This window comes from Erinaceus europaeus, chromosome 2, assembly GCF_950295315.1.
Source record: "Erinaceus europaeus chromosome 2, mEriEur2.1, whole genome shotgun sequence".
Classification (NCBI taxonomy): domain Eukaryota; kingdom Metazoa; phylum Chordata; class Mammalia; order Eulipotyphla; family Erinaceidae; genus Erinaceus; species Erinaceus europaeus.
The window spans coordinates 185,604,457-185,616,576 of record NC_080163.1 but is presented as its reverse complement, the minus strand read 5'-3'; the positions used below and the strand labels follow the sequence as shown (position 1 = coordinate 185,616,576).

Genomic DNA, 12,120 nt, shown 5'->3' with positions numbered 1-12,120 from the left:
GTGACTGGAGGCAAAAAAAAAAAAAAAAGGAAATCAGAGTACATACTACATGGTTCCATTTATATGTTTCTCCCTGTGTCTCCCTTCTCAATTTCTCTCTGTCTCTATCCAATAAATAAATAATAATAACAATAAACCTTTAAGACAAGCAAAGAAAAAACTAGAATAAGTGGCCTGGAAGATGGCACAGCAGATTGAGTGTTTCAGGTATAAGGTCCTAGGTTTGATCCCCGTATCATGTAGGCCAGGGTGGGTCTCTGGTCTTCTCCCTTTCTCACACTCATAAATCTTTAAAAACAAATAAAACGGGCCAGGTGGTGGCACACCTGGTTCAGCGCACATGTTGCAATGTGCAAGGACCCAGGTTTGAGCCCCTGGTCCCCAGTACAGGAGGAAAGCTTTGTGAGTGGTGAAGCAGGGCTGCAGGTGTCTTGCTGTCTCTCTCCCTCTCTGTCTCCCCCTTCCTCTCGATTTCTGACTGTCTCTCTCCAATAAATAAAGATAATAAAAAAATTTTTTAAACTAATAAAACTAGAATATCTGAAGAAATAGATTGAATTTTTGTCTTTCAAATAACCCTACATAAGACCAGTATTAATTTTTAATAAATTCTTATAATTTTAGTCCACTTAAAGGAGAACAAAGAATGTTTTGTTTGGTTTACTGCTATATATCCAGCTTGTAGAACAATATCTGGTATATGTGTTCCTTATGGATATTTTTAGTTTTAAAGACTTGAACCCAGAGCTTATTGTTTCCTCTTTGATTTTCTCTTAGAAGAAAGTGATGCCTACTACCTCATCAAGTATATTTATTTTCCTTAGACTTTTCATGCCTTATTTTCAGAAACGATTACTCTAATTTATTTTCAGAAAAGATTACTTATTTTCAGAAAAGATTACTCTAATATCCACTAGATTCTCTCAGTGCCTTACAAAGTTATTTCCCCATCCCTAAAGTTAACCACTTGAATCTTCTAACATAATTACTGCCCATGTTTAATTGTATCATATCTATGTGCTTTATGTCTGACTTATTTTGTGTAATATTATATTGGTCAGATTTCTATTTAATTGTTGCACGTAATTGTAGTTTAACCTTATTACTATATATTCAATTATGTAAATAAATCACAATTTTATTTATCCATTCTATTATTGATTGACATCTAGGTAGTTTTATTTGGGGCAAGTGTAACAATTACATATTGTATTTTTATGAAGTTCCTTGTAGATAGCTTTTGTTGTATACCTATTTGTATATAAAGCAAAGGTAGAATTGAGTCATAGTGTAAACACAAACAAAATGTTTTCCTTGATAATTCCATATATTTTTCTGAAGTGGTTATCCAAATATACTCTTAGCAGTATGTGAGGATTCCAGTTATCTAAGATAACTATATTGCATTATTTTCTACACTGATTTGCTTGTCTTTTTGGCATGTCAAATTCATTTGAGTACACAAAAATTATATACCTAGTATTTGGAAATAGCTCACTTAGTGTGCTGCTTTGTCATGTGTGTGATCCAAGTTCAAGCCCATCCCCCAACACATGGGAGGAACCTTCAGTGCTATGGTTTCTTTCACTCTCTCTGCCTCTGACTTTCTGTGTCTTAACAGTAATAACAACAATAACAATTTTTTATACAGTCACTACATATAAACTGGTAAAACTTAGAAGCAATTTTAGTAATACAAACAGCAAGCCAATATAGTATTTAAGTAAATATCCACAAGTCAAATTAAAATGTAGTAGGGGGGCTAGGCAGTGGTGGACCTAGTAAAGGTCACACATTATCATATACAATACCCAGGTTCAATCCCCCAGAACCAGCCTATGAGAGGATATTTCTTTTTTTTTTTCCTTCTTTATTTTTTTTTCCTCCAGGGTGCCTGCACCATGAATCCACCGCTCCTGGAGGCCATTCCCCCCCCTTTTGTTGCCCTTATTGTTGTAGCCTCCTTGTGGTTATTATTGTTGCCATTGTTGTTGTTGTTCGTTGTTGGATAGGACAGAGAGAAATGGAGAGAAGAGGGGAAGACAGAGAGGGGGAGAGAAAGATAGACACCTGCAGACCTGCTTCACCACCTGTGAAGTGACTCCCCTGCAGGTAGGGAGCCAGGGGCTCGAACCAGGATTCTTATACCGGTCCTTGCGCTTTGCGCCACATGCGCCTAACCCACTGCGCCACCACCCGACCCCCTCTTTTTTTTAAATATTTATTTTATTTATTTATTCCCTTTTGTTGCCCTTGTTGTTTTCTTGTTGTAGTTATTATAGTTGTTGTGATTGATGTCGTCATTGTTAGGACAGAGAGAAATGGAGAAAGATGGGGAAGACAGAGAGGGGGAGGGAAAGAGCGACATCTGCAGACCTGCTTCACGGCCTGTGAAGCGACTCCCCTACAGGTGGGGAGTCGGGAGGCTCCAACCGTGACCTTAGGCTGGTCCTTGCGCTTTGTGTTACCTGCGCTTAACCTACTGCACTACCGCCAGACTCCCAGGATATTTCACAAGTAGTGAAGCAGTACTGCAGGTTTTTCTCTTTCTCCCTCTACATGTCTCCCTTTCCTCTTGATTTTTCTTTCACTATCCAAAAATAAGTAAATAAGTAAGTCCAATAGAAAACTATTCATAGGACATGAAAAAGAAATTCATAACCCAAAAATAAAATGGAATAAATACCACTAAAAATTACAAGTCTAGCAAAACAGCGTACTTGTATGTATACCTGCTTTGCTAAGCATGAGACCCATGTTCAGGCCTGGCCCCTACAACATAAAAGGAGGCTTTAACACAGTGGGGTTCCCCCCCCCCCATATGAAAAAGTTGTCTCAGAACCCATTGTAATGACAAAAACTATTAAAAGTAGTAATAAAAATTAATATAGATTTTGTTAAAGTTTTACATGATTGGGGAAATGCTCAGCTGATATAACATAGGACTTGCATGCCTGAGGCTCTTGATTTGATCATTGAGCCTCATTTGCTGCTACACATGCCAGGATGGTACTCTGACACCTCTCTTTCTCTCCCCCCCCCATTTCTTCTCTCTCCTATATGAAATCATCAAATTATTATTTTTTCAATGAGAGAAGGATACAGGGGCTCACCTGCAGGGGAGTCGCTTCACAAGTGGTGAAGCAGGTCTGCAGGTGTCTATCTTTCTCTCCGCCTCTCTGTCTTCCCCCTCTCCATTTCTCTCTGTCCTATGCAACAACGATGACAACAATAATAACTACAACAATAAAACAACAAGGGCCACAAAAGGGAATAAATAAATAAAATAAATATTAAAGAAAAAAAAAGGATACAGGGGAAGAGAGACAGAGACCAATCCATTCCACAGCTCTGCCTTATGATGAGGCTGGGGATTAAACCTGGCAGATCCTCAGGTATAAAATTCCTCTGCATAACATTTATGCTCTTTCACCAGCCCTGAAGTAATATATATTTTTAAATCTTTATTTGTTGGATATAGACAGTCAGAAATTGAGAGGGAAAAAGGTGATAGAGAGGGAGATAGACAGACAGACAACTGCAGCACTGCTTCACCACTTGTGAAGCTTTCCCCCTGCAGGTGGGGACCAGGGGCTCAAACCTGGGTCCTTGCACACGGGAACATGTGCGCTCAACCAGGTGCGCCACCACCTGGCCCCTTCTGAAGTAATATTTTTAAGTTTTGGGGGCCAGAAAAATACAGTAACTCACTGAGTAGGGTACTTACCTTGCCATGTGCTTGGCACATTATGTAGGGAGCACTACAGGGGCGATGAGGGTGAAGGCTTTCCCTCTCTATCTGAATCAATCTCTGAGTGAAAAAGTCAACTTGGAACAGTGCATGCATGAGGCTCCAGGGATGCTAAAAATTAATAAATATGAAAATTAAGATTAATTTTCATGGATTAATCTGTAGAAGGAGTCTGTTTTTCTTTTTTTTTTTTTTGTGAGTGGAAAAATAAGCACAAATTTTAAAAAATTGGGAGTTGGCGGTCGCGCAGCGGGTTAAGCGTATGTGGCGTGAAGCGCAAGGACCCCCGGGAAAGGATCTCGGTCTGAGCCCCTGGCTCCATACCTGCAGGGGAGTCGCTTCACAGGCGGTGGAACAGGTCTGCAGGTGTCTTTCTCTCCCTCTCTGTCTTCCCCTCCTTTCTCCATTTTTCTCTGTCCTATCCAACAACAACGACATCAACAACAACAGTAATAACTACAACAATAAAACAAGGGCAACAAAAGAGAATAAATAAATAAATGTGTTTTTCTTTTTTAAACAAACAGCAAGGGTGTGGTCCGGGAGATGGCACAGTGACTAAGGCACTGAACTCTCAAGCATGAAGTCATGAATTGGATCACTGGCAGCACATGTACCAGAGTGATGTCTGGTTCTTTCTCTCTCCTCCTATCTTTCTCATTAATAAATAAAATCTTGAAAGAAAAAACAAAACAAAACAAGGGCAACAAAAGGGAAAATTAAAAAAATTTTTTTGAATTGCTCAAGATCATAGGTAAATGATGTAGTAGAATCAGAATTCAGCCCCAGACAGTTTGACTTTGGAGCCAGTAGTATTTATTTACTTTTACCAGAGCACTACTCAGCTCTGGCTTAGGGGGGTACTAGGGACTGAACCTGAGGTCATTGGTGCTTGAAAGTCTTTGTGCATAACAATTATGTTGTCTTTCTCAGAGACAGAGAGTTATTGAGAGGGAAGGAAGAACAGAGAAAGAGACCCTGTCTCACCACTTGGGAAGCTTCCCCCCCTGCAGGTGGAGGCCAGGGGTTTGAACCTGGGTCCTTGCACACTGTAGCATGCATGCTGTACTGGTTGTGCTATTACCCATCCCAAGAGCCAGTAATCTTTATTATTATTATTATGCTTTTAATTTGTTATTGATAGTTTGTTAGAAGATTGTAAGGTAAGAATTTATACTTCCACACCACACTCACTGCCAAAGTTCTGTATCCCCTGTCCCTAGTGTCCCTCTGTCCCTAGTGTCCCTCTGTCCCTAGTGTCCCCCTGTCCCTAGTATCCCCCTGTCCCTAGTGTCCCCCTGTCCCTAGTGTCCCTCTGTCCTTAGTGTCCCCCTGTCCCTAGTGTCCCTCTGTCCCTAGTGTCCCCCTGGTGCCCAAAGATAACCACCATAGTTCTCATAAGTCTTAGTTTACATGCTTCTGTTTTGTTTGGATTTTTCTTTTTTGCAAGTTCATGTTCATGTAAATCAGATCTTTAGATTCCATGTATGAGTGAAACTATCTAGTAGTTGTCTTTCATCTCTTTTTTCACTAAGCATAATCACCTCTAGTTTCATCCATTTTTTCCCAAAGGGCACAATATTATCTTTTTTGATCATAGAGTAAGATTCCATGGAATATATATCCCATATTTTTTCTTTCTTTTTTTTTTTTGTTTTGTTTTTTGTTTTTTCTTTAACAGTACTGCTCAGCTCTGGCTTATGGTGGTGTGGGGGATTGAACCTGGGTCTTGGAGTCTCAGGCATGAGAGTTTCTTTGTGTTACCATTATGCTATCTACCCCCACCCTCCCATATTTCTTTAACCAGTCATTTGTTGATGGGCATTTAGGCTGCTTCCACTCTGTCTATTGTGAATAGTGTAGCTATGAACATACCCCTAGGGGTGCATGTGTCCCTTCTAGTTAGTGATTCAGTGTCCTCTGGATAAATGCCTAAGGGTGGTATTGCTGGGTCATAAGGTACATTTAAAAAATATTTATTTATTTACTCTCTTTTGATGCCCTTGTTTTATTGTTGTAGTTATTATATTGTTGTTGTTATTGATATCATTGTTGTTGGATAGGACAGAGAGGAGAGAGGAGGGGAAGACACAGAGGGGGAGAGAAAGATAGACACCTGCAGACCTGCTTCACCACTTGTGAAGCAACTCCCCTGCGGGTGGGGAGCTGGGGGCTCAAACTGGAATTCTTACGCCACTCCTTGCGCTTTGCACCAGGTGTGCTTAACCCGCTGTGCTACCACCCAGTTCCACATAAATTACATTTTTATTTGTTTAAGGACTATCCATGCAGTCTTGCAAAGAGACTGTACCAGTTTGCATCCACACCAGCAATGTGGTAGAATTCCTTTTTCTCCACAACCTCTCTAACACCTGTCGTTTCCTGATTTATTGATGTAGGCCATTCTCTCATTCTCTCGGGTGTGAGATGGTTTTTCAGTGTAGTTTTAACTTGCATTTCTCTAATTATAAGTGAAGTATAGCATTTCTTTATGTGTCCCTGGGCCATGTATCTCTCTCTCTCTCTTTTTTTTTTGCCTCTAGGATTATCGCTGGGACTCGGTGCCAGCACTACAAATCCACTGCTCTTAGAGGCCATTTTTTCCCATTTTGTTTTTGCTATTGGATCAGACAGAGAGAAATCAAGAGATAAAGGGAAGACAGAGAGGGGGTGAGAAAGAAAAACATCTGCCGACCTGCTTCACTGCTTGTGAAGCCACCCTCCTGCAGGTGAAGAGCTGGAGGCTTTAAACAGGATCCTTAAGCCGCTCCTTGCACTTTGTTTTGTGCCATAGGTACTTAACCATTGCACTACTACCCAGCCCAAGTATATCTCCTCTTTAGAAAACTGTTTAGTTCTTTGGCCCACCTTTTTATTGGGTTACTTTTGCTTCTTTTGTAAATCTGTACCAATTCTGTATAGATGTTTCATATCAGTCACTTGTCTGATGTGTGATGCGCAGCTATCTTCTCCCATTTACTGGGCTGCCTGGTTATCCTTGTTTAGTTTCCTTTTGATGTGTAGAAGCGTTTTAGTTTCATGTGATGGCATAGATTTACTCTTGCTTTCATTTCCCATGCCCAGGGGGTTGGGTCTCCAAATTCATCTTTAATGTGAAGGTTCTGCAAAGTTTCACCAATATTTTCTTCTATAACTTTTAGTGTTTCTTGTCTAATATTTAGATATCTAATCCATTTAAATTTATCCTTTGCGTATGGTCCTAGGTCATGGTTTAGTTTCACTTGTCTACATGTGACTGTCCAATTTTCCCAGCACCATCTGTTAAAAGAGACCTTCTTTATCCCATTGAATGGCTTTGGCCCCTTTGTCATGTAGTAGTTGGTTGTATATGTGTGGGATCGTTTCTGGGCTTTCGATTCTGCTCCATTGATCCAAGTATCCACTTTTATTCCAGCACCATGCTATTTTGATTACTGTCTCTTTGTAGTATAAACTGAAGTTGGAGAGTGTGATATCTCCATATTTTTTCTTTTTTTCTCAGAAGTTCTTTGGCAATTTGTGGCATTTTGTGGCTCCACACAAATTTTAGGATAAGTTGTTCAATTTTCTTTTTTTTTTTTTTGAGGATTCTTTTTTTTTTTTTTTTTTTTTTTTTAAGAAAGGAGACATTAACAAAACCATAGGATAGGAGGGTTACAACTCCACAAAATTCCCGCCACCCAATCTCCATATCCCATCCCCTCCCCAATAGCATTCCCATTCTCTATCCCTCTGGTAGCATGGACCCAGGGTCGTTGTGGGTTGCAGAAGGAGGAAGGTCTGGCTTCTATAATTGCTTCCCTGCTGAACATGGGTGTTGACTGGTCGATCCATACTCCCAGTCTGCGTCTCTCTTTCCCTAGTAGTGTGGGTCTCTTGAAAAAATGTTACTGGAATTTTGATAGGCATTACATTGACATTTATATTGATTTTGGTATTTTGGTAGAATGGCTATTTTAATCATGTTTATTCTTCCAATGCAGAAACAAGGAATGTTCTTCTACTTCACTGTGTCCTTATCTGTTCCTTTTGGCAATGTATAAAATTCTTGCCTGCTGCAAAGACCAGGGTTCAAGCCCCCAGTCCCCACCTGCAGAGAGGAAGAAATTTCAAAAGTGATGAAGCAGTGCTGCATATTTTCTTCTCTGTCCGTTTCGCTTCTCTCCCCCCCCTTAATTTCTCTCTTATCCTATCCAATAAATAAATAAATAAATTTATCTCTATTTATATCAGTTAGTGTTCTCTAGAAAAATAGAAACATACATATAATTACAGGGGGGTTGTTTGCTGCTGAGGTTTTTTGTTGATGTTGTTGTTGCTGAGGCTCCTACATGATTCCACCACTCTTAACAGACTTTTTTTTTCTTTAGAGATTGAGAAACAGAAGAGACACCACAGCATTGCTCCACCTCTTATGAAGCTTTCCCATTGCATGATACTCCCATCTAGTAACCAGGCTCTTGGACCAGGTCCTTGCACATGATAAAGTGTGTACTTTTCCAGATGAGCTATCTCTTGGGTCCCATATTCAGTGTTCTTTTATTTTAGCTTGAGAATTCCTTTATCATTTTTTGTAACATGGATCTAGACGTGAACAATTCCTTCAGCTTTTACTTGGAAATTGTCTCTATTTCTGAAGTTGAATGTGATATTCTTAGTTGTACTTGTTTCCTGTCAACACTTTCATATATCATCCCACTCTCTGGCCAGTAAGATTTACGTAGGCCTCTGTTGTTACAGGAAGCAGTGACATTCAAAGATGTGGCTGTTGACTTCACCCAGGAAGAATGGCAACAACTAGATCCCTCTCAAAGAAACCTTTACCGGAATGTGATGCTAGAAAACTATAATAACTTAATCACAGTGGGTAAGGCTAGTTTCTGGAATAACTCAATTTTGGCAGTAAAGTACCTCTCCCTCCTTTCCCCAGAAATTTGTTTCTGCAACATACAAAACCTTTAAATGTATGAGTATGACCTTTAGGTCCTTTTACCTACCCTGATTTTGTCCTTTAGAAAGCCCAATTTCTGGGGGCCAGGTGTTGGTGCACCTGATTGAGTGCATGTTATAATGCACACAGACCTGGGTTGAAGCCCCCGTCCCCACCTGTAAGGCAAAAGCTTTGGCAGTGGTGAAGCAGTGCTGCAGGTGTCTTTGTCTCTCTTCCTCTCTATCTCCCCTTTTCCTCTCAATTTCTGACTCTCTCTATCCAAGAGATAATAAAAAAAAATTAAAAGAAAGCTTAATTTTTTCCCACCCAAGAGGTAGTACAGTAGATAATGTTGGACTCACAAGCATGAATAATGTGCTATTTTGCCCTGTGTGTGACCTGGGTTTGAGCCTAGTCCCTGTCGCATTGAAGTTTCAGTGTTAAGGGCTCTTTCATTCTCCCTCTATCTAACTCTGTCTTAAAAAAGAGAAAAGAGTGGTCTGGGAGGTGGAACAGTTGATAAAGTATTGGACTCTCTAGCACAAGGTTCTATGTTCAAGTCCCAGTAGCACATGTACCAGTGTGATGACTGATTCTCTCCTAAAAAGAAAAGAAAGAAAAAGAAGTTACACATACACACACACACACTCATACTCACACCCACGCACATACAGAGAGAGAGAGGGAGGGAGGGAGAAAGGACTCAGATCACCACTCTGGTGTATATAGTGCTGGGCATTAAACTCAGGACCCATGCATGACCTATGTTCTTCTTCTTCTTTTTAATGTATTTATCATATGGAAACTGACAAGACCATAGGAGGATACGAGGGATACAATTCCTACCACCAGAACTCCGTATCCCATCCCCTCCCCTGATAACTTCCCTATTCTTTATCCCTCTGGGAGTATGGACCCAAGGTCATTGTGGGATGCAGAAGGTGGAAGGTCTGGCTTCTGTAATTGCTTCCCTGCTGAACAAGGGCATTGGCAGGTCAATCCATATTCCCAGCCTGTCTCTCTCTTTCCCTAGTGGGGCAGGGCTCTGGGGAAGTGGGGCTCCAGGACACATTGGTGGGGTCATCTGCTCAGGGAAGTCTGGTTGGCATCATGGTATCATATGAAACCTTGTGGCTGAAAAAAGAGTTAACATAAAGAGCTGAACAAATTATTGACTAATCATGAACCTAAAGGCTGGAATATTGCAAGTGTATATTTGGGGTTTCTGTTTTGGAAATAGCTAGTAGGTCTATTTTAGGTATATTGCAAAGGGCCCATGATTTTATTAGTTTTTTTCTGAGCCTGACATCTCATATGCAGGTGGACCCAAGTGACTGTCTAGGGAGATGATGTCATAGCTGGAAAAAGGGCTAGAAAGCTGGATCAGGGAAGAGAGTAGCTCCCAAATATGGGAAAGCTGTATAGATGTTGTTGACTGTAAACCCTATCGATTTGATCTGGTCAGGGGGCCATATTCAGCTTAGGGGCCTATGTTACCTCTGCATCCCTGTAGATCTGAGCTCACATTCTGTGGTCATGAGCAGGACCATTCTGAGTTGCACCAATTTCAGGACTCATCTTCTTCAGGTGGTAGATAGAGTATGTTATCCAATCCCCCTTTGGAGGATGGAACATTCTCTACCATTGTTGATCCACATTGAGGGCAAGGTCCTATGGGGGGCCCCAAGGGGATCCATTATGTTTTTTCTGATGGAGATGACCAGTGATAATGGAGAGAGGGATCTATTCCAGGTCTAGGCTTATCATGTCTGTTTGGGAATCTCAGAACTGCCTGACTAGGGCCCCAGCTGATGGGATGGCCTGATAGTGACTAAAGAGTCATCGTTAAAAGTATGCCAGTTTCTTGCCCTTATTCAGCTTTTGTAGTCCATACTTTGATAAGGTTAGTTTTGGAGTGACTGAGGGAAGTGTAACAGGAAGTAGGTGAGGAGGGTATCTAGGTCTAAGTAGAAACTATTTCATTAGGTACTTTATGGTGTCTTTTTAGGTCTTTCTACTTGCTTGCTTCATTTATTGACTCATTGCAAACTATTGTGCACTTTTGCTTTAAGGTATATATTTTGCCCTAATTTATGGATACATATGTACATCTGCCCTATCTCTGTTCTATGCTGAACCATTTTACCAGCTACAAGTGTCAATTATTATTGTTTTAATGACAGAGAGGGAGAAGGAACTTTTTTGTAATTTTTTTTGGTGTGGAGGGATTAAACTTTAGACCTCAGGTTTTTAAGTCTTAACACTCTAGCCACTGCATGAACTCATAGGCCCTCCATCCTCAATTCTTGATTGATTCTTTGTCCTTAGTTATTGATGCTCAGATCTATGCCACTTCCCCTTGACAGGCTATCCATTCACCAAACCTGATGTGATATTCAAGTTGGAGCAAGAAGAAGAGCCATGGGTGGTAGAAGAAGAAGTACTAAGGAGACACTGTCCAGGTTAGTTGGAGGGAACCAGGCAAGTAAATGGGAGCCAGGGACTTTTTAATGGTTAATCCATAAATAGTGGATTGTTTTTTCTTTCTTCTTCTTCTTTTTTTTTTTTTTTTGCCTCCAGGGTTATTCCTGGGGCTCGTGCCAGCATTACTAATCCACTGCTTCTGGAGGCTTTTTTTCCCCCATTTTGTTGTCCTTGTTGTGGTTGTTATTGTTGTTATAGCTGTTCTTGTTGGACAGGGCAGAGAGAAATCGAGAGAGAGGATGGGAAGACAAACCCATAAGTAGTGGATTGTTATGAAATGTTCTTGAAAAGTATTTCCCTAAAAATTACAGATTTTTTTTTTTGTAGTGACAATTGGTGTAAGTTGTTGATGAAATGACCTACATGTCATTTCTTCTTTCCTAAAGAACTTTAAGGGTCATATTTTACTTTTGTACTATATATAAACATACCTACTTCCTATTTAATTTTGTTTTGTTTTTCTATTTATTAGTGTGTTCAGTTTCTCTTTCTTTTTTATTTTACATTCATAAGTTCACATAATTCAAATGTAACCTGTTTACAAGTGAACACACTGGGTAGAGTGCACACATTGCCATTGCACAAAGAGCCAGTTTTAAGCCCAGCTCCCAGTTTCCACCAGCAGAGGGGAAGCTTCATGAGCAGTGAAGCAGGTCTGAAGATGTCTGTCTTTTCCTTCTGTCTATCTCATCCTCCCCTCTTGATTTCTCTGAGTCTCTATCCAAAAAATAAAAATAACCACCAGGAATGCTGGATTTGTCATGCTGGCATCAAGCCTCAGCAATAACCATGGTGACAAAAAAAAATTGTTTTAAAATTTATGCGCCTTTACTTATTTCTCTTTTTCTATCCATTTTGAATGTTTTAGCATCATATTTTGTACTTAATTTTTTTTTCTTTTTTTAGTCACTTGGGCTTTACCACTCTGGGTTAACTTTTTGAAACAGAGAGACAG

At 40.2% G+C, this 12,120-nt stretch overlaps 1 protein-coding gene across 18 annotated transcripts in view; it reads left to right on the top strand.

Annotated features, from left to right (window-relative positions):
• LOC132536803 (zinc finger protein 569) overlaps positions 1–12,120 on the top strand; it is an 82,014-nt gene that overhangs the window by 61,258 nt on the left and 8,636 nt on the right. For 15 of the 18 annotated variants that reach the window (XM_060185798.1, XM_060185791.1, XM_060185795.1 and 12 more), the window contains 2 exons: positions 8,492–8,618; positions 11,048–11,143. The exons of 1 other annotated variant lie outside the window; for it this stretch is intronic. In XM_060185798.1, the coding sequence (XP_060041781.1) occupies positions 8,492–8,618; positions 11,048–11,143 (223 nt within the window). The remainder of the gene's footprint in view (positions 1–8,491; positions 8,619–11,047; positions 11,144–12,120) is intronic. 2 more of the 18 variants (XM_060185807.1, XM_060185808.1) reach the window with 1 other exon arrangement.